At 43.7% G+C, this 27686-nt stretch overlaps 1 protein-coding gene across 3 annotated transcripts in view; it reads right to left on the reverse strand.

The window, feature by feature from the left end:
* The window catches only part of UBE3C (ubiquitin protein ligase E3C), a 116841-nt gene extending 89700 nt beyond the window's left edge, over positions 1-27141 (reverse strand). For all 3 annotated transcript variants that reach the window (XM_031664970.1, XM_031664972.1, XM_031664971.1), the window contains exon 1: positions 26746-27141. In XM_031664970.1, the coding sequence (XP_031520830.1) occupies positions 26746-26811 (66 nt within the window). In that variant the 5' untranslated portion in view covers positions 26812-27141. The remainder of the gene's footprint in view (positions 1-26745) is intronic.
* Between the last annotated feature and the right edge of the window lie 545 nt (positions 27142-27686).

The raw sequence follows: 27686 nt of genomic DNA on the forward strand, positions 1-27686 counted from the left end.
CTCTTCTCCCCCCCAAATTGTTCCAGTCTTTAGTGTATGGACATTTTATTTTTGTGAATTTCTTCCAAAATAAAATTAAAGGTCCAGGCTGGGCGAGGTGGCTCATGCCTGTAATCCCAGCACTTTGGGAAGCCAAGGTGGGAGAATCACTTGAGCCCAGGAGTTTGAGACCAGCCTCTACAAAAACTTTTTAAAAATAGTTGGGTGCAGCAGCATGTGCCTGTAGTCCCAGCCACTCAGGGGGCTGAGGTAGGAGAATCACTTAGGCCCAGGAGGTCGAGGCTGCAGTGAGCCAGGATTGAGCCACTTCCAGTCTTGAGTGACAAAGCAAGATCCTGTCAAAAAAAAAAAAAAAAAAAAAAGTTAAAGGTCAGAGACACTATATATGAATCATTAGAAAAAAATACATTTAAGGGGGCACAGTGGCTCATGCCTGTAATCCCAGCACTCTGGGAGGCCAAGGCGGGCAGATCATGAGATCAGGAATTCGAGACCAGCCTGGCCAACATAGTGAAACCCCGTCTCCACTAAAAATACAAAAACTAGCTGAGCATGGTGGCGGGCGCCTGTAGTCCCAGCTACTCGAGAGGCTGAGGCAGAAGAATCGCTTGAACCTGGGAAGCGGAGCTTGCAGTGAGCCGAGATCATGCCACTGCCCTCCAGCCTGGGCAACAGAGTGAGACTTTGTCTCAAAAAAAACAAAAAAAAAAATTAAATATCTTGAGAGATATATTTAATCAGAAGAGTAGTTAAGCCAACTTAAAATTATACACTGATATGTGAACTAACAATATTCAGAATCAAAGTTTCTATCTTTTTTTTAAATTGAGACAGAATCTTACTCTGTCACCCAAGCTGGAGTGCAATGGCGATTTTGGCTTACTGCAACGTCTGCCTCCCGGGTTCAAACAATTCTCATGCCTCAGCCTCCCGAGTAACTGGGACCACAGGTGCACACCACCACACCTGGCTAACTTGTATTTTTAGTACAGATGGGTTTTCGCCACATTGGCCAGGTTGGTCTCTCAAACTCCTGGCCTCAAGTGATCTGCCTGCCTCAGCCTCCCAAACTGCTGGGATTACAGACATGAGCCACCATGTTCAGCCTAGAATCAAGTTTCTAACTGTCAAAATGTAAAGCCAGGCCTGGTGCAGTGGCTCATGCCTATAATCCCAGCACGTTGGAAGGCCGAGGTGGGCAGATCACTTGAGCTCAGGAGTACGAGACCAGCCTGGGCCACATGTTGAAACCCTATTTCCACAAAAAATACAAAACAAATTAGCAGGGTATGGTGACGCATGCCTGTAGTCCCAGCTACTTGGGGGTTGATGGAGAAAGATCACTTGAACTGGGGAGGCTGAGGCTGCAGTGAGCCAAGATTGTGCCTCTGTACTCTTGCCGGAGTCATGAAGCAAGACCCTGTCTCAAAAAAAAAAAAAAAAAAAAAAAGAAAAGTAAAGTCAAAGAAATTAATCCTCCAGATATTTTCTATCATAGAAAATTTCACATAAAAAACCCTTATCACATGTCCAACAGCAGAAAAAATATTGTTTTAAACTTAACTAAAATGATTCATGATTGTTTACTTAATATTCTTTAATTTTTTAAACTTTTAAAAACTAATTTTAGACAAAGAAAAACTGCAAAAATGATACAAGTTCCCTTATTCCATATGTCTTACTCACTTCTACATTAAGCAGATACAATTATCAACAGGAAATTAGCACTGATACAGTAACGTTAACTAATCTACAAACTTAATTAGAAATCCACCAATTTTCCCACTAATGCCGTTTATCTGTTCTAGAATCCTATCCAGGACCCCACATTATATTTAGGTACTATTTCCTCTTAATCTTCCTCCAATCTATATAGTTCTTGTCTTCATCTTTCATGTCCTGGATGCTGTCCCTCAATTTGGGTTTTTCCAATACTCTCACGATTACAGTAAGGTTATGCAATAATGATAGCATTAGATTTTAATCCATAGGATTATACGCACATACACGCACCATGGACTCAATACTTATATAAATAACCAAATCAATAAACAAGCAAGGGAAAAGAAAACTCTTTTCCTCACAGAATCCAGTTTAAAAATGTAGAAGGAAAGAGAAAAACAGAATCACCAAACACTACAGTGATAAACACTGCAGACAACATCTACTAATGTCTGCTAACATTAGTGGGAAAAGTTTGAGGAAAACCAGGATTTGCCTAGTCTCGAAGTGTCTCTCAAGAGATAGATCAATTGACAAGGGAAAGACAGAAAATTCAGAGCGGAGAAATCTTGCAGACACCACCAACTAAGACACCAGCTGGCTCAGCTACAAAACATAAGGGCATAATGAACTACTGCTTGGTCCATACAAACGATACAATCAACTATTGTGTTAGTCTTGCCAAAAGACTCTTTTTTAACCTAAATGTATTTATCTCAAGGGGAAATCTTTCATCACTAAATAGAAAAACAGCATCACTGCTCACAAACAGAAGGTATCCCCCCCAAATTAAATACAATGAAAACTGTATTTTTAAAGTTAAATTTGAAAGTGGATGCTGCAGTGGCTCACGCATGTAATCCTAGTACTTTGGGAGGCCAAGGCCGGCAGATCACCTGAGGTCAGGAGTTTGAGACCAGTATGACCAACATGGTGAAATCCCGTCTCTACTAAAAATATAAAAATTAGCTGGGCGTGGTGGTGTGCACTTGTAGTCTCAGCGACTTGGAAGCCTGAGGCAGGAGAATCACTCGAACCTGGGAGGCAGAGGTTGCAATGAGCCGAGATCACGCCACTGCACTCCAGCCTGGGTGATAGAACAAGACTCCATCTCTTAAAAAAAAAAAAAAAAAAAGAAAGAAAGAAAGAAAGAAATAATCACAGAATTACACAAAAATCTAGCAAGTTTGTTTATAAAAAGCCCTATGTGAAACTTGATTCCTCAAGGTAAAAGAAATTGTTTATAATCACAATAAAAGAATACGAGACACTATGCTGCTTAGTTTAAGAGGAAGATTAGGCTCTGTTAGACAGTTTTATTTTTTAATTTTGATATTAACCAAAGAATTCTAATTTACATGTCTGTAATCAGATCAGGCAGGCAAATGGTATTTATTTATTTTTTTGGAGACAGTCTCGCTCTGGCCCAGGCTGGAGTGCAGTGGGGCAATCTTGGCTCACTGCAACCTCTGCCCCCAGGATTACAGGCATGTGCCACCACGCTTGGCTAAGTTTCTGTATTTTTAGTACAGACAAGGTTTCACCATGTTGGTCTCAAACTCCTGACCTCAAGAGATCCACCCATCTCGGCCTCCCAAAGTGCTGGGATTACAGGCGTGCGTCACCGCACCCAGCTGCAAATGGTATTTAATCATGTTCTCTGACAGAACTGGATTCTGAAAAGGAATTCCTAACCAAAATGCCATTTTGCTTCAACAAACTTTTGCTTCAAGAAACCATCCACAGTCTGATCTTTTGAATGTGTCCTTTTACTTGGTAATATTCACATGTTAATAAAACAGGGAGGGGGAGACTGTCTTTATCCATTCACCACCAACTGGTTTAGAAAAACCCTCATGGAGACCTTTAAGCCTAACTCTGTATTTTTTTTTTTTTATTCTTTTCTTTTTTCCCACATGCTGCTGTGTCAAATGCTCCTAACTTTGTAAATGCCATATTCAAAATACTTTTTTCAAGTTTTTCACAATTCTTTCCTCCACATCAAGATGTGTATGCCATGGTGAAAGTTTTACTCCACAAAGATATGACATTCTTCTTGAGAGAACATTCAAGGACAGACTCTGCTACCTACAAGCTTTCAGGATGAGGGAGAAGTGGGTGCTGGTAGTTACTGCCCACTTCACAAGGCTAGAGAATTAAGTCTCTGCCTTTCACAAGAGTGATGATTTCACACTCTACTGATAACAGACTTAATATCCCCACATATGAGACTAGTAGGACTGCGTTTTCAATACAAAAAGGGAGCAGACTTGAGTTCTGGTAAAGTTTCCGGTGCTGTAGCACAATGGGACCAAATTCTCATATTAACCCAAGACACAATCTCTGCTTTTCCCATTCAACACACTTGGAGTCTGTCATCATTTGTCATAAAATCAACAATAGATTTTAAAGCATTTCTTCTAATTTATGAGCTAGGAAAAAAATGTCTCCATGGACTTGTCTATTCAGCTCACGCCTGACAAAGCAAAGGATTAACTGAGTTCAGAATATCAGTGGGCTCATCGGTCTCCAGCGAACAGAACCAAGTTTGTCTTCCCCAGGAAAGTAACAGCTGCTCAACGTATCTGTCCCTATCTAAAAATGGACAATGAGCTAACTCATTAGACAAAGGAATCTTGTCCATTATTTTATTTGCTTTCTGACTAATCATCACTTTTAATCACAGCTTTGGCAGCAGCTTCCCATTTGGCCAATTAGCAGCTCCAGCCTTTGTGATTAAACACAATGCACGGATGCAGCGTTCTCCACGTCGGTCCTGCCACTCTGTGCATCTACTTTGAACCTGTTTGTTCCCAAAAGCTGAACAGAGGTTTTGGGTGCTATGGCTTATGGTTTCAAAATAAAGCATGAGTGCATGGTTTCACACTGGAATTTGGCATGTAATAGATTAGGTTCCCTCTCTCAGCCAGTCCATGAAAAACTGGTTTTCAAAAAGCTTCATTATATTTGTGTTTCCTTTGATTTTCTTCACAGCCACCAAGTTAAAGCTGACTCTAGGGCCGGGCACAGTGTTTCACACTTGTAATCCCAGCACTTTGGGAGGCCGAGGCAGGAGGATCACTGGAAGCCAAGAGTTCAAGACCAGCCTGGGCCATGAAACAAGACTTTCTTTACAAAAAAAAAAAAAAGGAAAAAAGAGGTAGACATTGGGTCTCACCATGTTTATCTCTCTCTCTCTCTCTCTATATATATATATATACACACACACACACACACACACACACACATATATATATATATCTGTTGCCCAGGCTGGAGTGCAGTGGCACGATCTCGGCTGACTGTAACCTCCGCCTCCCAGGTTCAAGCAATTCTCCTGCCTCAGCCTCCGAGCAGCTGGGATTACAGGCTTCCACCACCATGCCTGGCTAATTTTTGTGTTGTTTTTTAAAGTACAGACCAGGTTTCACCACGTTGGCCAGGCTGGTCTCAAAACTGTTGACCTCAGGTGATCCACCCACCTCAGCCTCCCAAAGTGCTAGAATTACAGGCATGAGCCACCACGCCCAGCCACCACGTTATATCTTAATGGTCACTTAGGTTGTTTTCAGTTTTTGGCTAATTCAAATAAAACTGCAGTGGATATCCTTGCAAATGTGTCAGTAATGTCTGTAGGTTAAATTTCCAGAAATAAAACTGCCAGGTCAAAGGCTATGTGCATTTTGAATTTTAATAAATATTTCCAAATTGTCCTCCAAGGAGATCATGTCAATGTATGAAAAGTGACTGCTGTCCCTTGTCTTCACTTGCACAGTGCGGCATCTAACTTTTTATGTTTGCCAAGTAGATAGGCACAAAGCCTTATTTCACTGTAGTACTAACTGTATTTTTTAAAATAAGGCTAAAGTTCTTATGTTTAAAGGATATTTTTATTTCCCTATGCAGTTTGAACCATTTAATTTTTCCATTTGATTGATCTTTTCGTATTGTTTTACAAAAAATCATTTTCATGATGCTACAAATATTCCCTTTGTCACTGTCTTTAACCTTGGTTATATTTTTCTATATACAAAGTTTTAATTCTTAATGTACTCAAATTTCTCAAGAATTCAGTAGCTGCAGCTTAGGATTATATGCATAGCATGGACTATTACCATCCATATCACTAGCATGGATTTCTGTATGCTAAATTTTTTAATGCATTGTTGCAGGTTTATTTTTAATAGCATGCTGAAATCTCACTTTCAGAAGCTGACACTAGTGTGAGCCACATGCTGATATTCATAATTGTGAATTAGGATCATGCCTACACATTTATTTTTTCCTCCTACCAGCTGGGCCTGACATGAGCTTTTAGAAGTCGAATGATGAAGACTGTCTTATAACTGAACACACTAACTATAAATAGGGCTGTCTTCACATATCGTAAGGACCACATTAATAACCCATTGGAATCGGCTTTATTTTTTTGGCTGCTGAATAAATTACAGGGCATTCACTATATGGAGTATCACATAGCTCTTTAAAGGAATGTGGCAGATCCATCTACTGATCAGGAACTGTCTCCGAGATGTACTGTTAAGGGGGACAGAAGTACAGCAATCTGTTCAATATGCTCTAGCTTGTGTTTTTTCAAAAAGAAGGGAATTTACACACCTATATGATTATATATGTAGAGAACAGCTCTGACAGGATGTGTAAAAATCCCAAAATAGAGTGTGAATATAAGGATTAAAGAATTGGGGCCGGACACAGCGGCTCATGCCTATAATGCAAGCAGTTTGGGAGGCCAGGGCAGTGGATCACTTGAGATTAGGAGTTCGAAACCAGCCCAGCCAACGTAGTGAAACCCCGTCCCTATGAAAAATACAAAAATTAGCCGGGGGTGGTGACGTGCGCCTGTAGTACCAGCTACTCGAAAGGCTGAGGCACAAGAATCGCTTCAACCTCGGAGGTGGAGGTTGCAGTGAGCCGAGATCATGCCACTGCACTCCAGCCCAGGCAACAAAGCAGGACTCTGCTTCACTTGACTAGAGAAAAAATGAAATATCCAATGCAAAATGCAATCATTTAAATATCACAATATACACCAAGAGACTTTCTTTTCTTACTTCAGAATTGTGTCGTAAATAAGGCACTATTTTAATAGCAAAACTCTAAAGACAATTTATATGTATCCATTGATAGGAAAGTGGTTATATTAAGTATGATATAAACTATGCTATGGAAATTTGTTTTTGTTTTCAAGAAACAAAAAAAGAACTGGGGGTGTGAGGAGTGGAGGTGAAAGGCAAGAAAACTTCTAGTATTTTATCTGAATTTTCATATTCCCCTGTTTGAATGATTACCCATGTACTTATAATATTTTCTCACTTTCTAAAAGTAGTAACAAAGTAATATGAGAACAAGTTCTAAAAACAGCTCAATATAATGAGGAATTAGTTCATCACTAAGTGGCTGGGAGGAAAGGGGCAAGTAAGGTACCAGGAGAAAGCACATTCAGATTTTAACAAAGGACTAAACTTCCTATTGATAAACAAGTTTTTTATTTCAATTTATTGTACTCATAGCTGAAAACATCCTTATCTTTTAAATTACGCAGATGTAGAACCCATAGGGATGCCCAGTAGCAGTTACATACAAGGTCCATCAAACATCCAAAGGGTCTCTGAAACAACCGAGGCCGTTGTCCTGACAGCGTGCACGCTCCCTGCTGTTAACTACTCACCAACATGAAATCCACAGTGAGCACAGCCAACTGCTCTGGGTGCCGTGCAGCTTTAGGTACTATCCTTATCTTCTCTGAACATTAAATATGACCAAACTTTACAAACACCATTTACCAAGATGATTTTCTTTTCTTTTCGTTTTTTTTTTTTTTTTTTTTAATGTGGGGAAAATGCTTTCTTCACTAAATGATTTTAAATGGAGGGAAAATGCTTTCTTCACTAAGTTTAGTGGTAACAAAGTTTATTCTTTATTTGAAATAGTAAAGCATACATAGTTTAAATCAGATTTCATTAAAATTTTTATGTTAAAAAACTAGAGTGAATGTCAAAGTAAATTTAAGTAACTTTCAAAAGACAACATGCCCAAATTAATTGCTAAGCATTTATAGAATGATTGTTAGCATGTTTGTAAATATCTTGATTTAAAAAAAAAAAAAAACTGTGAAGTTTTTGTTTCATCTATTTGGCTTATCTTCCATTAACAATTTACTCCATTTACACAGTATTATCAGCTTCACATCCGTTTCAGTTCAGTATTTTCTGGCTCTCAGGCACTAACACAATGCTAGCCATTTTATACACTTCAAAGAATACTGCCTTTGAGTAAACGAAAATGTTAAAAGTTAACATTTGTGAATAATGCATAAGCTAAAATGTGTGTGTGGGGGGTGGGGTTCTTTTTTGTAGACCTACATGAAATAAGAACCTCTATGAAAATATGAGAATCACCAATTTCACATATGCAAAACATACTTAAAGGTGCATCATCATAAGCCACTAGAAATCATATTTATAAAACAGAATGCACAAAATGATGCAAATTCTAAAGAAATTTTTTAAAATGCTAGGAAAATATTTGACCATTTACCATCACAACGATGGGGAAAAAAACTGACTATGCATTAACAGCATTTCATTTCTAAGAGATGGATAGGGTTCCAATAGGTAATTGTTAAACACATTTCAGTATATCCTACATTTCCAATTATCAATATTATCTTATAATCATGAGCTCATTTCTAAAAATAAAGTCTAACTGACTACAACCAGTTACAGATTTCTTTGTTCCTTCTCCACTCCTGCTTCACTTGACTAGAGAAAAAATGAAGTATCCAATGCAAAATGCAATCATTTAAATATCACAATATACACCAAGAGACTTTCTTTTCTTACCTCAGAATTGTGTCGTAAATAAGACACTATTTTAATAGCAAAACTCTAAAGACAATTTATATGTATCCATTGATAGGAAAGTGGTTATATTAAGTATGATATAAACTATGCTATGGAATATTATATACCACAAAAAATAACCAATATAAAGATGCTGATATGGAACCACTAAAGACATTTTTTTGAGGTGAAAAAGCAATATGATCTCTCATTTTAACTGCAAATGAGGGGAGGACAGTTTATGTTTAGACTTGTTCTGAAAGGATACTGAGAAAATAATAGTGGGAAGTTAGGGGGTTCAGTGACATGATGATTTCATGGATGCTCTTTAGAAGGTCTATTTATTTATTTTTTATTTTTTTATTTTTTTGAGACAGAATCTCAATCTATCACCACACTGGAGTGTAGTGGTGTGATCTTGGCTCACTGCAACCTCCACCTCCCGGGTTCAAGCAATTCTCCGCCTCAGCCTCCCAAGTAGCTGGGATTACAGCCGCCTGCCACTACACCTGGCTAATTTCTGTATTTTTAGTAGAGACGGGGTTTCACCATCTTGGCCAGACAGGTCTGAACTCCTGACCTTGTGATCCACCCACCTTGGCCTCCCAAAGTGCTGGGATTACAGGTGTGAGCCACCATGCCTGGCCTATCATTTTTTTAAAACAGAAAAAGTTAACTTTTTTTCTCCCAGACAGGGCCTCGCTGGAGTGCAGTGGTGCAGTCTTGGCTCACCGCAACCTTGCCCCCACCCTGCCAAACCATCCTCCCACCTCAGCCTCCCGAGTAACTGAAACCACAGGTGCATACCACCATGCCCCTTTTTTATTTTTTTATTTTTTTTTGTATTTTTGGTATAGACGGGATCTCACCATGTTGCCCAGGCTGATCTGGAAGTCTTGGGCTCAAGGCATCTGCCTGCCTCAGCCTTCCAGAGTGCTGGGAGGAAAGTAAACTTTTTTAAAAAGCCACTCACTGACTGCAGAGTAGAAACGTAATCATTCTTAGAGCAAGAAAGACTCGTGATAATCTAGTTTGGCTTTCTCATTATCAAGAATTATGACTTTCTGGCTGGGCGTGGTGGCTCATGCCTGTAATCCCAACACTTGGGGAAACCAAGGTGGGAGGATCAACTGAGCTCAGTTCAAGACCAGCCTGGGCAACACGTGAGACCTTGACTCTGTTAAAAAAAAAAAAAAAAATTAAAAAGAGAATTATGACTTTCCCATTACATGATCCAATAAAGAAAAGCCCAGAAAAGATGAACAGCTAAGTCACAGACAGTTGGTTCCAGAGTTAACTATTCTTTTTTCAAGGTTACACTTTCTACGATTTCATCTTTTGCAGTAAAGGGGTTTCACAGTAGCAAGATGTGATGTGAACTGTGCTAACTGCCAACAAACTAGTATCTACTAACACATCTCTAAAATAATATTTAAAAAATTAAACAATTTTGTGTTGTTTTTGAGAAGGAGTCCCACTCTTTCACCCAGGCTGAAGTGAAGTGGTACGATCTCTGCTCACTGCGACCTCCGCTCCTCTGGGGTTCAAGCCATTCTCCTGCCTCAGCCTCCTGAGTAGCTGGGATTACAGGCGCCTGCCACCATGCCTGGCTAATTTTAGTATTTTTAGTAGAGACGGGGTTTCATCATGTTGGCCAGGCCGGTCTCAAACTCCTGACCTCAGGCAATCCACCCCCCTCGGACTCCCAAAGCGCTAGGATTACAGGCGTGAGCCACCACGCCTGGCAAAAAATTAAACAACGTTAAAGCTGCATTGTAAGAAAAATTAGTTCCAAAAGATATAGGACTGTTGGAGCCCCCTTCTCAGTGCCTGCAGGATGTGGTCCTCAACTTTCCAAGCAGTTACAGGAATGCACAAGTAAAGCAGGAGACAGAAGCAAGATGTGCAGGCAAGACAACCTGCCCAGACACAAGGGAGAGGCCTTACGGCATCCGGACAAACCACAGGGCAGTGTTGTGGGTTTTGCTAAATTATTTGGACACTCTGGGCCTTAATTTCTTCCTCCACAGGACACTAACACCTCTGCCTCACATAACAGAAGTCAAGATCAATGAGCACATACAAGAAAAGCGCCCTGCAGGAGAACAAATAATGAGTATCACAGCAGATCTCAACGTGGCAAATAAGGAGAGAAACAAACATCCTTAAAAGAAAATGCCCTCTTGATCACGGTGGATAAGCTTTTTTATGTGCTGCTGGATCTGGTTTCCCAGTATTTTATTGAGGATTTTTGCATCGATGTTCATCAGGGATATTGGTCTAAAATTCTCTTTTTTGGTTGTGTCTCTGCCAGGCTTTGGTATCAGGATGATGTTGGCCTCATAAAATGAGTTAGGGAGGATTCCCTCTTTTTCTATTGATTGGAATAGTTTCAGAAGGAATGGTACCAGCTCCTCCTTGTACCAAACCACATGATTATCTCAATAGATGCAGAAAAGGCCTTTGACAAAATTCAACAGCCCTTCATGCTAAAAACTCTCAATAAATTCGGTATTGATGGAACGTACCTCAAAATAATAAGAGCTATTTATGACAAACCCACAGCCAATATCATACTGAATGGGCAAAAACTGGAAAAATTCCCTTTGAAAACTGGCACAAGACAGGGATGCCCTCTCTCACCACTCCTATTCAACATAGTGTTGGAAGTTCTGGCTAGGGCAATCAGGCAAGAGAAAGAAATCAGGGGTATTCAGTTAGGAAAAGAAGAAGTCAAATTGTCCCTGTTTGCAGATGACATGATTGTATATTTAGAAAACCCCATTGTCTCAGCCCAAAATCTCCTTAAGCTGATAAGAAACTTCAGCAAAGTCTCAGGATACAAAATTAATGTGCAAAAATCACAAGCATTCTTATACACCAGTAACAGACAATCAGAGAGCCAAATCATGAATGGACTTCCATTCACAATTGCTTCAAAGAGAATAAAATACCTAGCAATCCAACTTACAAGGGATGTAAAGGACCTCTTCAAGGAGAACTACAAACCACTGCTCAGTGAAATAAAAGAGGACACAAACAAATGGAAGAACATACCATGCTCATGGATAGGAAGAATCAATATCGTGAAAATGGCCATACTGCCCAAGGTAATTTATAGATTCAATGCCATCCCCATCAAGCTACCAATGAGTTTCTTCACAGAACTGGAAAAAACTGCTTTAAAGTTCATATGGAACCAAAAAAGAGCCCACATCTCCAAGACAATCCTAAGTCAAAAGAACAAAGCTGGAGGCATCATGCTAACTGACTTCAAACTATACTACAAGGCTACAGTAACCAAAACAGCATGGTACTGGTACCAAAACAGAGATATAGACCAATGGAACAGAACTGAATCCTCAGAAATAATACCACACATCTACAGCCATCTGATCTTTGACAAACCTGAGAAAAACAAGAAATGGAGAAAGGATTCCCTATTTAATAAATGGTGCTAGGATAACTGGCTAGCCATAAGTAGAAAGCTGAAACTGGATCCTTTCCTTACTCCTTATACGAAAATTAATTCAAGATGGATTAGAGACTTAAATGTTAGACCTAATACCATAAAAACCCTAGAAGAAAACCTAGGTAATACCATTCAAGACATAGGCATGGGCAAGGACTTCATGTCTAAAACACCAAAAGCAACGGCAACAAAAGCCAAAATTGACAAATGGGATCTAATTAAACTAAAGAGCTTCTGCACAGCAAAAGAAACTACCATCAGAGTGAACAGGCAACCTACAGAATGGGAGAAAATTTTTGCAATCTACTCATCAGACAAAGGGCTAATATCCAGAACCTACAAAGAACTCAAACAAATTTACAAGAAAAAAACAAACAACCCCATCAAAAAGTGGGCAAAGGATATGAACAGACATTTCTCAAAAGAGGACATTCATACAGCCAACAGACACATGAAAAAATGCTCATCACCGGCCATCAGAGAAACGCAAATCAAAACCACAATGAGATACCATCTCACACCAGTTGGAATGGCGATCATTAAAAAGTCAGGAAACAACAGGTGCTGGAGAGGATGTGGAGAAATAGGTACACTTTTACACTGTTGGTGGGATTGTAAACTAGTTCAACCATTATGGAAAACAGTATGGCGATTCCTCAAGGATCTAGAACTAGAAGTACCATATGACCCAGCCATCTCATTACTGGGTATATACCCAAAGGATTATAAATCACGCTGCTATAAAGACACATGCACACGTATGTTTACTGCAGCACTATTCACAATAGCAAAGATTTGGAATCAACCCAAATGTCCATCAGTGACAGACTGGATTAAGAAAATGTGGCACATATACACCATGGCATACTATGTAGCCATAAAAAAGGATGAGTTTGTGTCCTTTGTAGAGACATGGATGCAGCTGGAAACCATCATTCTCAGCAAACTATCGCAAGAACAGAAAACCAAACACCGCATGTTCTCACTCATAGGTGGGAACTGAACAATGAGATCACTTGGACTCGGGAAGGGGAACATCACACACCGGGGCCTATCACAGGGAGCGGGGAGGGGGGAGGGATTGCATTGGGAGTTATACCTGATGTAAATGATGAGTTGATGGGTGCTGACGAGTTGATGGGTGCAGCACACCAACATGGCACAAGTATACATATGTAACAAACCTGCACGTTATGCACATGTACCCTAGAACTTAAAGTATAATTTAAAAAAAAAAAAGAAAGAAAGAAAATGCCCTCTGCAGGTTTTAGGCCCTCATTGCTCTTCAGGCACAAGTGCGGGTGCTTCTCCATTGATTTCCCTGGCTTCAGGCCTTGACTCCCTAGAATCAAACACCCAAACTGCCCCCCACGCATCTCTAAAACCTAAGTCTCATTAATGCGCTTAAAACCCTTTAGCGGCTTTCCAGTCCTCCCTGAGTATGCCTTACTGTGGCCTACAATGTGCCCCACCCCCCCCAGCTCTGTCCCTGATTACCTTCCTCCCAGCTCTGTCCCTGACTACCTTCCTTCCAGCCTTCTCTTCTACTTTGCCCACACCCTTTGCCCACCCCCATTCTGGCCACAACCTGTAGCTGAACACCCTGTCTCCATGGTTGGACACCTTTGCCCACGCTGTCCCTCTAACTGGTGACAGTAATGTTAATATGTAAATAGTCCTAAGACTCCCACCCAGTCCAGCACACAAGAACTGATGCTTGCTTGGGGATCTGGAAATAGGATACACACATGGTACTAGAACAGAAGGTAAACCAACTTCTGGGTACAAGGCTGTGCGGAAGTGTTCTCAGATGACGGCCACTTTTCTGTGATGCTCCACTGCTTCTCACTTCCCTCACCTCTCCTCCCCGTCATGACAGGGCCACCGCCTGCCCTACGGTTGTCATGGTGACAAACCAAGGACTGACTAACTCCAAAATCATTGACTCCCCTTGGTCCAACTGCAGAGGCCCCTCTTCTCTCCAAGAGTAAATGGATTAAAAAGCTAAATGATCTAAATCAGTGAATTTGCATTGTTACAAACAAATGACTCCTTATGGTTCTACCAGGCTTTTTTGAGGAAGACACTTAAACGGCTTAATAGTATTTCAGGCAGGGTAATGCAGGAACCTAAACGTTTCCAAGCAGCATAAAGGAGAAGGTAAGAGTTCACAAGAAAAGACAGCACATGATCAGGAGGGCTCATCTAGAAAAATGGCATTTTAAGTCAGTTCTCTATTTGCTTGTTTTTCAAGCTGCTCCTAGTATGCCAATTTCTTTGTTACATTTCCAAAGAGCTACACAATCTCCTCTGAGTGAACTCACATTCACCAAAATGTATGTTGACAATGCTTGCTTTTTAACTCACTGTGTTGTTATTTATGTAGCCAATAACTACTGATATAGAAGGAAAGAGGTAAGAAGGAAAACCACAACTTTTAACTAATAGGCTGAGACAGAAAACACAGCGTATTTGTTTTGCAGTGCTAACATTTACGACTTAGCTAAAACCGAAGTTCCCTTCTACGGTGGCTTTAGGATTATTTCCACAAATGCTTTGCTATTGCTTCCCTTCAGGAGGTGGAGCCCGATTTCCCTCACCCCAAGAGTGGGCTGGACAAATTCACTATGACCAAAGTCACAGTGTGTGGCTTTGAGACGGTCAGTCACCACAGGCTTTGCCCTTCCTCCCTGCTCTGTCTGGTCAGCAGCTTAGCGGGAAGCCAGCTGCCATGAGGACACGGTATCCCTAAGGAGCCCCGCAAGCGGCCGAGAACTGACTCTCCTGCCAACGGCCAGCACTAACTTCCAGGCTTGTGAATGGGCCAGCCCCAAAGTGGATCCAGATGCCTGCCCCACAGAACTGACCAAGGTAACAAAAACGTATTGCTTTAAGCTCTATTATACAGCAATAAGCAACGAGTATCTTTCTTTCATTCAGTGGAAATTAAGAAACTGGGAAAGTAGCTATCTTGACTGTTCAGATTAACATAATTTAAATGCAGACTGCAATACTGTTTTGTAATCTACTTATTTCCATTAACAAAAAATCATGTTCATAAGTATGCTAATAAATTAATGATAGACATTAATATACATCATGACCACTTTAAATGGCTGCACAGTATTTCACTGCATTATTATATTAACGGTTATTTAACAAATGTCCCATATTTAGACATGTAGGCTGTTTCAGTATTTTTCAGTATTATAAGTAACGCCATAAAATCACCTTTCCCATGCATCTTCTCCTATGCATATTAGTTCACTAGAATACATTTTTACATTTCTAAATGTAGAAATTTGTTCTGCTGGATCAGAGGGGACGTATCTTGTTAGACTTTTTTTTTTTGAGACAGAGTCTTGGCCTGTCACCCAGGCTGGAGGGCAGTGGTATGATCTCAGCTCACTGCAATCTCTGCCTGCCAGGATCAAGCGATTCTTCCGCCTCTGCCTCCCGAGTAGCTGGGATTACAGGTGGGTGCCACCACGCTCAGCTAATTTTTTGTATTTTTAGTAGAGATGGGGTTTCACCACATTGGCCAGGCTGCTCTGGAACTCCTGACCTCAAGTGACCTGCCAGCCTCCACCTCCCAAAGTGCTCGGATTACAGGTGTGAGTCACCATGCCTGGCCTTGTTAGACTCTTGATAAACCTGTCATAACCAACCCTAGGTGGGTTATGCCCAGTGTCTGTACGTATGCCCTTAGCAGCAGCAGGCATTACCGCCTGTAATTTGACCACCACCAAAGGTGACGGGCTATGGAAAGCATGGCTTCTCCTTCATGCTGACAAATGGTAAAGGGTGGCATTTGGAGGCCTGAAGAGAACAGAGGCATGCAGAAAGCAGTTGCTTTAAAGGCAGTATACAACACAGGTCACAGTCAAAGAATAAGATGCCCCACTTCCAAATTCCTAGGTGTCTACATTCTATAATAGAAGAATTAAAGAAAAGTCACAGAGGGAAGCTCCTTACAGCTTTTGCAAGAACTTCTTTTGAGGCTATTCTACAGTCTTATGAGACCATCTATTTTTTAACCTTTTAAAGATCCTAGCTGGCGATTCACACTGTAACTCAAGAAAATCAGCACACATTCAAGTGGTCAAAGCCAAGTAGGGGATATGATGAGGCAAGCCAGATGCCTAAGGCACAAATTTAAGGAGGCATTCACTCTCAGGGATGTGCCACTGCAGAGTCAGCCCGTGCATGAACCTGACAGTGTCTCCTTAAATTTTGTATCATACTTTACCCACTTCCCTGTACGCCTAGATTTAATGTCCAAAGAAAATGAGACAATTAGTCTCAAGTCTCACTCCTTGCATTCTGCTTGGTTTCTATTTTTAAAAATCGGTTGAATTCCTGGCCGGGCATAGTGGCTCACGCCTGTAATCCCAGCACTTTAGGAGGCTGAGGTGGGTGGATCATCTGAGGTTAGGAGTTCGAGACCAGCCTGGCCCACACGGTGAAACCCCCGTCTTTACTAAAAATACAAAAATTAGCCAGGCGCGGTGGCGGGTGCCTGTAATCCCAGCTACTCGGGAGGCAGAGGCAGGAGCATTGCTTGAACCTGCGAGGCGGAGGTTGCAGTGAGCCGAGATCGCGCCACTGCACTCCATCCTGGGCGACAAGAGCAAAACTCTACCTCAAAAAACCAAAAAAAAAAGAATTCTTGACCTTATCTGTAGCAGGGAACTACAGTCTTCTGCTCCTATATGTAAAGGATACAGCATAACTGTATTCAAGGGAACAAATACAGTGTTGCTAAATAATACCAGTCCTGACAGTCAATCAACATTTTCAGAGTCAGTCTGGGGTTGGGTAGTGGCAAGCCTGGAGTTCCAGCTCCTCAGGAGGCTGAGGCAGGAGAATCGCTGGAGACCAGGAGTTTGAGGCTGCTGTGCACTACGATCATGCCTGTGAATAGCTATCGCACTCCAGCCTGGGGTACACAGTGAGGCCCTGTCTCTTAAACGGAAAAAAAAAAAAAAAAAAAAAAAAAAAAAAGGAACTAATTTGATCTTAGAAAATATTGACTTTATTTGATGCCAGATCTGTAAGAAAAAGTTTTTATGTTCCATTGCAATGTATATGGAGCATTATACTAACACATGCATTACATGCATGCTTTTTAAAACAAAATAGCATAAAATGTTTTAAAATATTCTAGGTAATCTAGGTAATCCCTTCAATTATATAATAGAAGGCAGTTTTACAAAGCTAAGCAATCAAGGTCTTATCATCTTAACAATCTAGACATATCAAAGGGGAGGAATTAAAACTGGAGTAAATGAGGTCAAGCACGGTGGCTCACACCTGTAATCCCAGCACTTTGGGAAGTTGAGGCGGGCAGACCACTTGAGGCCAGGAGTTCAAGGTTAGCATGGCCAACATGGCAAAACCCCATCTCTACTAAAAACACAAGAAAAATTAGCTGGACAAGGTAGTGGCACCTGTAATCCCAGCTACTCAGGAGGCTGAGACAGGAGAATCACTTGAATTCAGAAGATGGAGGTGGCAGTGAGATTGCACCGCTGTACTCCAGGCACTCCAGCCTACGTGACAGAAGGAGACTGTCTCAAAAAAACAAAACAAAACAAAACAAAACAAAACTACAGTAATTGGTTTTGGTAGGCCCTAGAGTATCCTCATTCCATAAGGCCAGTAACACCCTAATACCAAACCAAAGACATCACAAAAACTCCACAAACTGATGTCCCTTATCAGAACAGATGCAAAAATCCTGAACGAAATATCAACAAGCTCAATCTAACAATGTATACAAAGAATTACGCATCACAATCAAGTGGGATTTATCCCAGATATGCAAGACAGGCTCAATATTCTAAAACGACTTAATATGATCCATCATATCCACAGGTTGCAGAAGGAAAATCACATGTAACATTAACAGATACAGAAAAAGCATCTGACAAAACCCAACATTCATTCACGATAAAAACTCTGCAATCTAGGAATAGAGGGGAATTTCCCCAATATGATAAAGAGTATCTACCAAAAAACCCACCAAACATCATACTTAATGATGAGAAACTCAAAGCTTCCCCACTAAGATTGAGAACAAGGCAAGTTTTCACCACTCCTTTTCAAGTATAATCCTACCTAATGCAGTAAGACAATAAAACACATTGCTTTCTGACGGTCTTAGAAAAGAAAAAAGAAGAAAAAAAAAAAGGCATACACATCAGAAAGGAAGAAATAAAACTGTCTTTGGCTGCAAATGAAATGATTATCTATGCAGAAAATTCCAAAGATCAACCAAAAAACCCCTCCTGGAATTAAGAAGTGGTTATAGCAAGATTTCAGGACATAAGGTTAATATACATAAAAGTCAACTGCTCCTCTACCCATAAGCAATGAACTGGAATTTGAAACTGAAACACAACACCATTCACATTAGCACCTCCCCAAAACAAACACTTAGGTATAAATCTAACAAAACATGTATAAGGTATATATAAGGAAAATTATATAACCAATGAAAGAAAGAAAAGAACTAAACAAATTAACAGATATTCCATAATCATGGATAGGAAGGCTCAACACTGTCAAGATTTTAGTTCTTCCCAACTTCATCTACCAATTCAACGCAATCCCAATCAAAATTCCAACAGGTTTTGTGTGTGTGTGTGTGTGTGTGAATATCAACAAACTGCCTCTTATGGAGAGGCAAAAGATCCAGAAGAGCCAACACAATACTAAAGAAGAAGGAAGTCGAAGGACTCACACTACCAGACATCAATGCTTCCTATGGTTGGGCGCGGTGGCTCACGCCTGTAACCTCAGCACTTTGGGAGGCCAAGGCAGGCAGATTACTTCAGGTCAGGAGTTCAAGACCAGCCTGGCCAACATGGTAAAATCCCGTTTCTACTAAAAATACAAAAATTAGCCAGGTATGGTGGCACATGCCCATAATCCTAGCTACTCAGGATGCTGAGGTAGAAGAATCACTTGAACCCGGAAAGCAGAGGTTACAGTGAGCCAAGATCATACCACTGCACTCCAGCCTGGACAACAGGAGACTCCGTCTCAAATTTTAAAAAGTTCAGTACATACACTAAGTATTATACTTTACTATAAATCTACAGTAATCAAGATGGTATGGTATTGACAAAAGAGAGAGAGATCAGTGGAGGAGAGAATAAAGCCATAACAGAGTTTAGAAATGGACCCATAAAGGCCAGACACGGGGGCTCATGCCTGTAATCCCAGCACTTTGGGACGCCGAAATTGGCAGATCACGAGGTCAGGAGTTCAAGACCAGCCTGACCAACATGGTGAAACCTCATCTCTACTAAAACTACAAAAAGTAGCCAGGTGTGATGGTGCACACCTGTAATCCTAGCTACTTGGGAGGCTGAGGCCGGAGCACTGCTTGAACCCAGGAGGCAGAGGTTGCAGTAAGCCAAGATTGCGCCACTGCACTCCAGCCTGGGAGACACAGCGAGACTCCGTCTCAAAAAAACAAAAGAGAAATAGATCCATAAAAATATAGCCAACTGATCTTTGACAAAGGAGCAAAGGCAGGCATTCAATGGAGTCGGGGAATGTCTTTTCAGAAATGGTGCTAACTGGACATCCACAAACAAACAAACTTCAAAAATTAAAAATCTAGACACAGATTTTATAACCTTCACAAAAATTAACTCAAAATGTATCAGAGACCTAAATGTAAAATACAAAATTATAAAACTACTAGAATATACGAGAAAATTTAGGTTACCTTGGCTTTGATAATGACTTTTTAGATACAAGGCCAGAAGCAAGATCCATGAAAAAAACACTGGCGAGTTGGACTTCATTAAAATTCAATAGTTATCCAATGTCACAAATGTAGCACACAGATACAAGATGTAAATAACAAAGGAACAGCGCACAGCTGAGAGGAGGTTTTGAGGACTCTACAGTTTCCCATCAATTATTCTGTAAACCTTAAACCACTCTAAAAAAAAAAAAAAATAGCCTATTAATTGATAAAAAAATAAAGTAAAAAGAAATGAGCTGTCAAGCCATGAAAAGAGCCTTAAATGCATATTACTAAGTGAAAGAAACCAATCTGAAAAGATTATATAGTGTATGATTCCAACTATATGACATTGTGGAAGAGGCTAGAGTAGAAACAGTAAAAAGAGCAGTGGTTGCCAGGTGTTACAGGGATGGGAGGGACGGATGAACATGAGAGCAATGAGGATTTCTTTCTTTTTTAAAAGAGTGTCACTCTTGCCGCCTAGGCTGGAGTGCAATGGCGCAATTTCAGCTCACTGCAATCTCTGCCTCTCGGGTTCAACCAATTCTCCTGCCTCAGCCTCCTGAGTAGCTGGGATTACAGGCACCTGCCACCACGCCCAGCTAATTTTTCTATTTTTAGTCGAGACAACAGTTTCACCATGTTGGCCAGGCTGGTCTCTAACTCTTGACTCCAGGAGATCCACCCTCCTTGGCCTTCCAAAGTGCCAGGCCTCCTTCTTTTTTCTCTTTTTTTTTTTTTTTTGGAGACAGAGTCATGCTCTGCCACGCAGGCTGGAATGCAGTGGCACAATCCAGGCTCACTGCAACCTCCACCACCGGGACTCAAGCAATTCTCCTGCCTCAGCCTCCCATGCCCAACTAATTTTTCGTATTTTTAGTAGAGACGGGGTTTCACCATGTTGGCCAGGCTGGTCTCAAACTCCTGACTGCCTGCCTCGGCCTCCAAAAGTGCTGGGATTACAGGCGTGAGCCACCGCACCTGGCCAGCACTGAGGATTTCTAGGGCAGTGACACTCTTCTACATAATGCTGTAACAATAGATATATGTCATCACATATTCTTCAAAACCTACACAATGCACAACACACAGTGTGAGCCTGAATGTACACTATGGACTTCAATTAATAATAACACATCAGCACTGGTTTATCCATTGTAACCAATGATCCACACTAATGCCAGATGCTAGTAACAGAGAAAAGTGAGGTGAGGGAGACTAGGCATATGGGAACCCTACCCTCTGCTTGATTGTAAACCTGAAACTGCTCTAAAAAATAACCTTTTTTTTTTTTTAAAAAAAGCACTGGACAAACATTAAAGTGATCTTAATTCTACTCCCACTATTGTCAGAACTATCTACGAAAAGTTACAAATTTTCAGTTCCTCTGGTCTACAAACTTTTCTATATCCATATCCATCCCTAGCTTCTTTAAGTCTCAAAATCCTTCCCATTGCCTGCTCACACTCAGTTCTCCCCACTCTCGGGTATTCTCCAAGACTCTGAAAGTTATGCCACTTCTGTCTTCCCTACATTTTTAACGCCCTCACTTCCCAGTCTATAAACTTGTTTCCCCCGTCCCCCAAAACAAACAAAACTCTTCCGAGACCCCGAATTTCCCTCTATCATCCAATCTTCTGTTTCTTTTCAAAAAAGGTCTACCCTGTTGCCTCGCCCCTGCCTTATTTTTTAAGAGATGGCGTCATGCTGTGTTGCCTAGGCTGGGGTGCTACGCATGATCACAGCTCACTGCAGCCTTGAGCTCCCGCACGCCAGCGATCCTCCCGCCTCAGCCTTCGGTGTGGCGGATTACAGGCATGTGCCACAGCATCCGGCCTGCGGTCGGCCCTGTTTCTGACTTTCCATCTGCTCTTCAATGTGCTATGCTCTTGACTTCCAACTCTGACTACCCTACAGAATATGCTCAAATCACCAATTCTTCCCAGCTCCGCAGCCAGTGGGCTCTGTGTCTGTGCAGCACTTGGCACTGCCTGTCACTCCTCCCTCCTTGAGATTCACTCCCGGGACACCGCTGTCCTCCACTCTAGGAGGTGTGACTCTGTTGTAAGCCCCGCCCCCAACCCCCACACGTATTAAACGTTGCAGTACCTCACGAGTCCCACCCTGTCCCAAACTCCAAGCCCTCTTAGGGAACTGTGTTCCAAGCCACCAGTCTGTTGATAACCCCCAAATCTGCATCTCTAGCCCAGACTGCTTCCTGTGTCTGTCCCACAGGAACCCAGGCATTCAGTCAACAACCACTCCCTGCTTCTTGAAGAAGCTACCCCCGCTCACAGGTGCACCTAGACTGCTCCATTTGAACTAAGCCTCCAAGACCCCCTCAGACTGAGCTTATCAGCTGGAAATATGACCCAGGCCAATCAGACTTTCCTCTCCTGAAAATTGGTAATTATGATCAAACTTTCTTGACGCTTAAGCTAGGAAACCATGTGTGTGAAATGGAGAAAGCCAGTCTGCAGAGCCAGGAATGAAGGAGACAAAGAAGGGGGTACACCCAGCTCCCAGAGAAAGACAAGTGGCTCCTGTGGTGGTGACATGCTGTCTGGGTGTTTCCGACCTTGCTATTCCGTCAGACACACCTATCCTTTCATAAACTTGCTTTTGTTTCTCTTTGTTTTGCCTACTAAGCCAGTTTTAGTCCATTTCTGTACCTAAAATCAGATTACCCCAAGATATTCTTCTATACACTACCAAGAAAAACATACCACCAATTAAACTGTATCATGCTATCAGTGTGTATCCTGATGTCAGAAATATTTAAAGGTAGAAATCAGTATGACTTAAAAAATTAAATTTCAGGCTGAGTATGGTGGCTCACGCCTGTAATCCCAGCACTTTGGGAGGCCGAGGCAGGCGGATCACCTGAGGTCAGGGCCAGCCTGACCAACATGGAGAAACCCCATCTCTACTGAAAATACAAAATTAGCCAGGCGTGGTGGCGCATGCCTGTAAACCCAGCTACTTGGGAGGCTGGGGCAGGAGAATCGTTTGAACCCAGGAGGCGGAGGTTTGCGGTGAGCTGAGATCCAGCCATTGCACTCCAGCCTGGGCAACACTGCACTCCAGCAGGAGCGAAACTCCGTTTCAAACAAAACAAAACAAAACAAAACAAAACAAAAATTCAACTTTTATTTTAGATTCAGGGGGTACCTATGCAGGTTTGTTACAAGAATATACTGCATGGGCCAGGCGCGGTGGCTCAAGCCTGTAATCCCAGCACTTTGGGAGGCCGAGGCGGGCGGATCACAAGGTCAGGAGATCAAGACCATCCTGGCGAACACGGTGAAACCCCGTCTCTACTAAAAATACAAAAAAATTACCCGGGCGCGGTGGTGGCGCCTGTAGTCCCAGCTTCTAGGGAGGCTGAGGCAGGAGAATGGCTTGAACTCGGGAGGCGGCGGAGCTTGCAGTGAGCCAGGATCGCGCCACTACACTCCAGTCTGGGTGACAGAGCGAGACTCCGTCTCAAAAAAAAAAAAAAAAAAAAAGAATATACTGCATGACGCTGAGGTTTGGGGTACAAAGGACCCCATCACCCAGGGGGTGAGCGTAGTAACCAACAGGTAGTTCAGTTCCCCAGCCCTTTTCCCTGTCCCTCTTTTTCCTCCTCTAGTGGTCCCTGCTGTCTATCGTCCCCATCTTTATGTCCATGTGTAATCCATGTTTAGCTCCCCAAAGTGACTCTGAATCAATGGAATCCAATCTACATCTACTCCACACACCCCCACTCCACAAACCTGAATGCCTTCTTGTCTTCCACCCATCCTTCAGGACTAAGCTCCAAACTACTTTACTTTTTCTGAATCAGGATCAAGGGAAATTTAGAATGTAGCAATTACTCTCTATTGTTATTTAATTTTTAATTGCTTAAGTCTTATCTGCCCAGCAAGATTATAAACTTCTTCAAGCCAGACTTGTTGTACACAGATCTATACAAATAATAAGTACTAAAAGTATTTAACTTGAAAAAAGAAAAAGGTTATTCGACAGATGGTAACTACTCCATTTTCCACTAAGCTCCAGAAAGGGAAGATTTCAAATAATAATTTAAGACATGAGAAAAGAGCAACTATAACTTCTCATTTTTCCAACAAGGGAAGGGACTTATGTGGCAGTCAAAGAGAATTCAGGAAAATAAGCATATGTAGGTGCTCAACATAATTAGTTGTCAGGAAACAAAATTAAAACCACAAAGAAACTACATCCTCACTAAAATTAAAGGGCTTGCAATATCAAGTGTTGGCAAAGATGTGGAAACCTGGACACCTTCAGATGCTGTGGACATGCGACGTGGGGAAACTGTGGCAGCGGTGTGCACAACAGCTGAACATACATTTAACCGAGGACCCAGCACAAGAGTATTAGGTGCACCAGAAGGCACACACGCCAAATGCCTGTAAGAAAACAGAATAAACCATGGTGCGTTCACACAAAGGGCAGTGCCGTGCACAGAGGCGGGTGGAATCCGCCTCTAAGACAGAAGCCGAGCCAAACAAGCCAGGCACAAAGGACAAGCGGCAAGTGGCTCCATGACCCTGAAGTTCAACAGGTAACGCTAATCTACAGTAACGGAGGTCAGGAGGACAGTCACCTTTGTGGGGCTGGAATACAGACATACCCGGCATAATGACCTTTCAGTCTGTCAACAACAGACCACATATACACCGTGGTACCATAAGATTATAATTTGTATTTTTACTGTATCTATGTTTGGATGCACAAATATTCACCACTGCATTAAGAGTTGCCTACAGTATTCAGTACAGAAACACGCTGTCCAGGAGGGTAGCACAGGAGCAACTGGCTGTACCAAGCCGCTAGGTATGTAGTGGGCAACACCAGCTAGGTGTGTGTTAAGTGCACTCTGATGGTCCCACAACAACCAATTGGCCTAGTGACAGTGTCCCCCTCTTTAAGTCACACATGACTGTAATTAAAGGGTGAGAGTGCAAGGGAGCCTCTGGAATGCTGGGAATGGTCTTCCTTTGATGTGAGTGGTATTCCCTCTACAGGAGAGTGTCCATATGCAAAAATCCTTCAAGCTGTACATACAGCTGGGTCCCCACCCAGATTCCTTAACCAGGCCAGGGCACCCATGCCCCAGCTGCTGCCAGTTGCTACTAAGGGCTCTTTACTGCCACTCTCTCCCAGAAGAATGGCCCTCGGCTCAGGGTCAGCAGTGCCACACTCCCACCCTCATCCCGGGGTGGGGGGGGAGCCTACAGCCACCAGCCCCTCTGCAACAATTAGGGCCAATTGTGGCAAGCTCCTCGTGAGATGGGGCTAAAGCAAGCCTCCAGCTGAGATGCCTTTTCCTTCCCTACCCAGCTTCCCTCACGCCCTTCCTCTTCAATTTCACTTGCACAAGGATCTCCTTAGTGCTTGTGAAGCTGACTGTATCTTACCTTATACCCCAATAAAAAGTGTTTTGTTTTTAAAGGGGTGATTGTTTCACACAGCTCAGGGTATCTTCCCTTGAGATTCTGATCAACAGATAAGAAACCTCACTCCCTCAGAGCAGAGATGCACTCCTTGGTGAAAACGGACCAACATCCACGGCCTGTGGGGTGTTCCTGCCCGCAACAGAGGCCGCGCTGCGCTATGAAAATGGCATGGAGTCTCAGGTGGTCTGCCACTAGCTTGCTGTGTGAATGTGCACTCGTTCAAATGCTCTGCAGCTCACCTTCCCAACTTGTAAGCAAGGAAATTTGGTCCAGAGATTCTCGGAAGTCTCTTCTAACTGGAGAAATCCTTTGATCTCTTAAGAAATTTTCATTAACGTGGAAGCCCCTAGGTGCTACCACGCCCACCCTGTAACCGCACAGTACTTAGTTGTGGAGCACAGCGACTTGCAAGCAATCACCATCACACAAACCTCAAAGCTTAAAAAGGATCAGCACACTTCTCTCCCAACTCTTGACCCAGGTTCCCTTCTACCCTCAGAAACTACCAAACACAGCACCATGGCACAATCTTAACAGCAGTTCCTCCTTGGCCTGCCAGCATCCACTCCGCGTTACGTGCCTACCTGGTGGTTGTGATATACAGAATATACTGACAAACAACAAAAACTAGGTGAAGCAATTTAAAGAACATTTCAGAAATGATGGGAAGGGGTGGGAAGGGAGGGGCGGGAGCAAGACCACACAGCATTCAAAGACTTAGCGGTTCCAGTGAACCAACTGATGCCCGTCTTCAGGGACAGACAGCTGGAAATTCTAGACTAGAACAGAGGCGTCATGGTTTGCCTACCCTTATCCTAAACAATGACCATGCGAACAACTTATGGCCCATCACAACAGATACAAGTCCGGAGTCTCTCCACAGTTTCCGGGAGGCTGGTAGCGAATAATTGCCCTGGTCTTGGATTCAAACACGTGGCTATTCATGAGGCGTTCTGCCTCCACTTCAGAGATTATTGACATCAGCAAATGCGTGCCGTTCACCTTCTACAACCGAAAACGCCCTTCAGGTGGCATTCGAAAAGCAGCCACTCCCTGATGCCATGCGGGAGCGAGCACGGAAAGCCCCATTTCTGAAAGCAAACACCCAGAAAGGGTAAGTTCACCTTGGGTGGCACAAAGCATGCCAGGGTTCACCGGCCGCCTGCATGGAAGGGAGCCACGGCCAGCGCGCCCGGGTCCCGAAGCGCAGCGGACAGGCAAGGCCCCCACGGGCGCGGCCTCCAGTTCCAGCCAAGGAGGCCCCGAGTCCAGCCCTAAGTCCTAGGCAGAGTCCTGGCCCCAAGTCTCGGCCCCGAGTCCAACCCCGAGTCCTTGCTGGGGCTGACCCGAGATCCGGCGAGGAAGCCCCGAGTCCCGGCCAGGGAGGCCCCGAGTCCAGCCCCGAGCCCCGGCCGTGCAGGTCCCGAGCCGAGGGAGCCCCGCCAACCCGGGCCTCACCTTCCTGCTCGCGCCGCCAAGAGACACCTTGGGCCGCGTCTTGAAGTCGCCTTCGAAGCTGAACATCCTGGCAGCCTAGCCCATGTGCGGACGGCGCCGCCGCGGAAGCAGCCGGGCGGGCGGGGCACGGGGCGGGCTGGGAGGCTCTCGGCGCCCGCCCGCCCGGCCCAGGGCAGCGAGGACGCGGCGGCCGGGAGGCGACCCGAGCCCGCCCCCGGGCTGTACCCTCCCAGCCCTGCCCTGGGGCGGGAGGGGCGGCAACACTGGAGGGGCGGCCCTGCCTCGCCTGCCCCTCATCCACGCCGGCCACTGCTCCGGCCGCTGCAGGGGCGCCCAGCGGGCAGCAAACCCGGCGCTTGCACCTGGAACTGCCGCCTCGGGAAGGAAGATGGCGGTCAGCCGTCACTGCGTGCGCGGCCCTGCAGACGTGCGCGCCTCCGCCATCGACGGCACGGCGCTCCTCCCGGCGCCTCCGCCAGCGTGCGCGGCCCCGCAAGGCGCGCTGGAGCCTGGGGAGGAGGGCGGTGACCTGGGCACGCGGCGGAGTGGGCGGGGCCTGGTGCGTGCGGAGGGCGCGGCGGGGGGCGCGGCGGGGGGCGCGGCGGGGTCGGGGCGGGGTGAGGGAGGTTTTGGGTGCGGGGCGGGATGCAGGGAAGGCGGAGTGCAAGGCGTGGGCCGGGGTGGGGTGCACGGCAGGGTGCGTGGTGTAGGGTGGGGTGCAGGGGCCGGCACCCGGAGCGGCCAATCTGGTGCCAGACTCGAGTGAGTGAGGCGGGAAAGGAGCAGCTAGGCCCAGCCCGTCTGTTTACACCCCACCTGTTCTATGTCTATGACACGCACAGACGGACGTAAATATTTACCATGTACACAGACATGCGCAGATTTGCCTCATACATACACAGCACACATATGCATCAATATATCCACACAGCATCAATACA

Source organism: Papio anubis, chromosome 4 (genome assembly GCF_008728515.1).
Source record: "Papio anubis isolate 15944 chromosome 4, Panubis1.0, whole genome shotgun sequence".
Taxonomy (NCBI): Eukaryota; Metazoa; Chordata; class Mammalia; order Primates; family Cercopithecidae; genus Papio; species Papio anubis.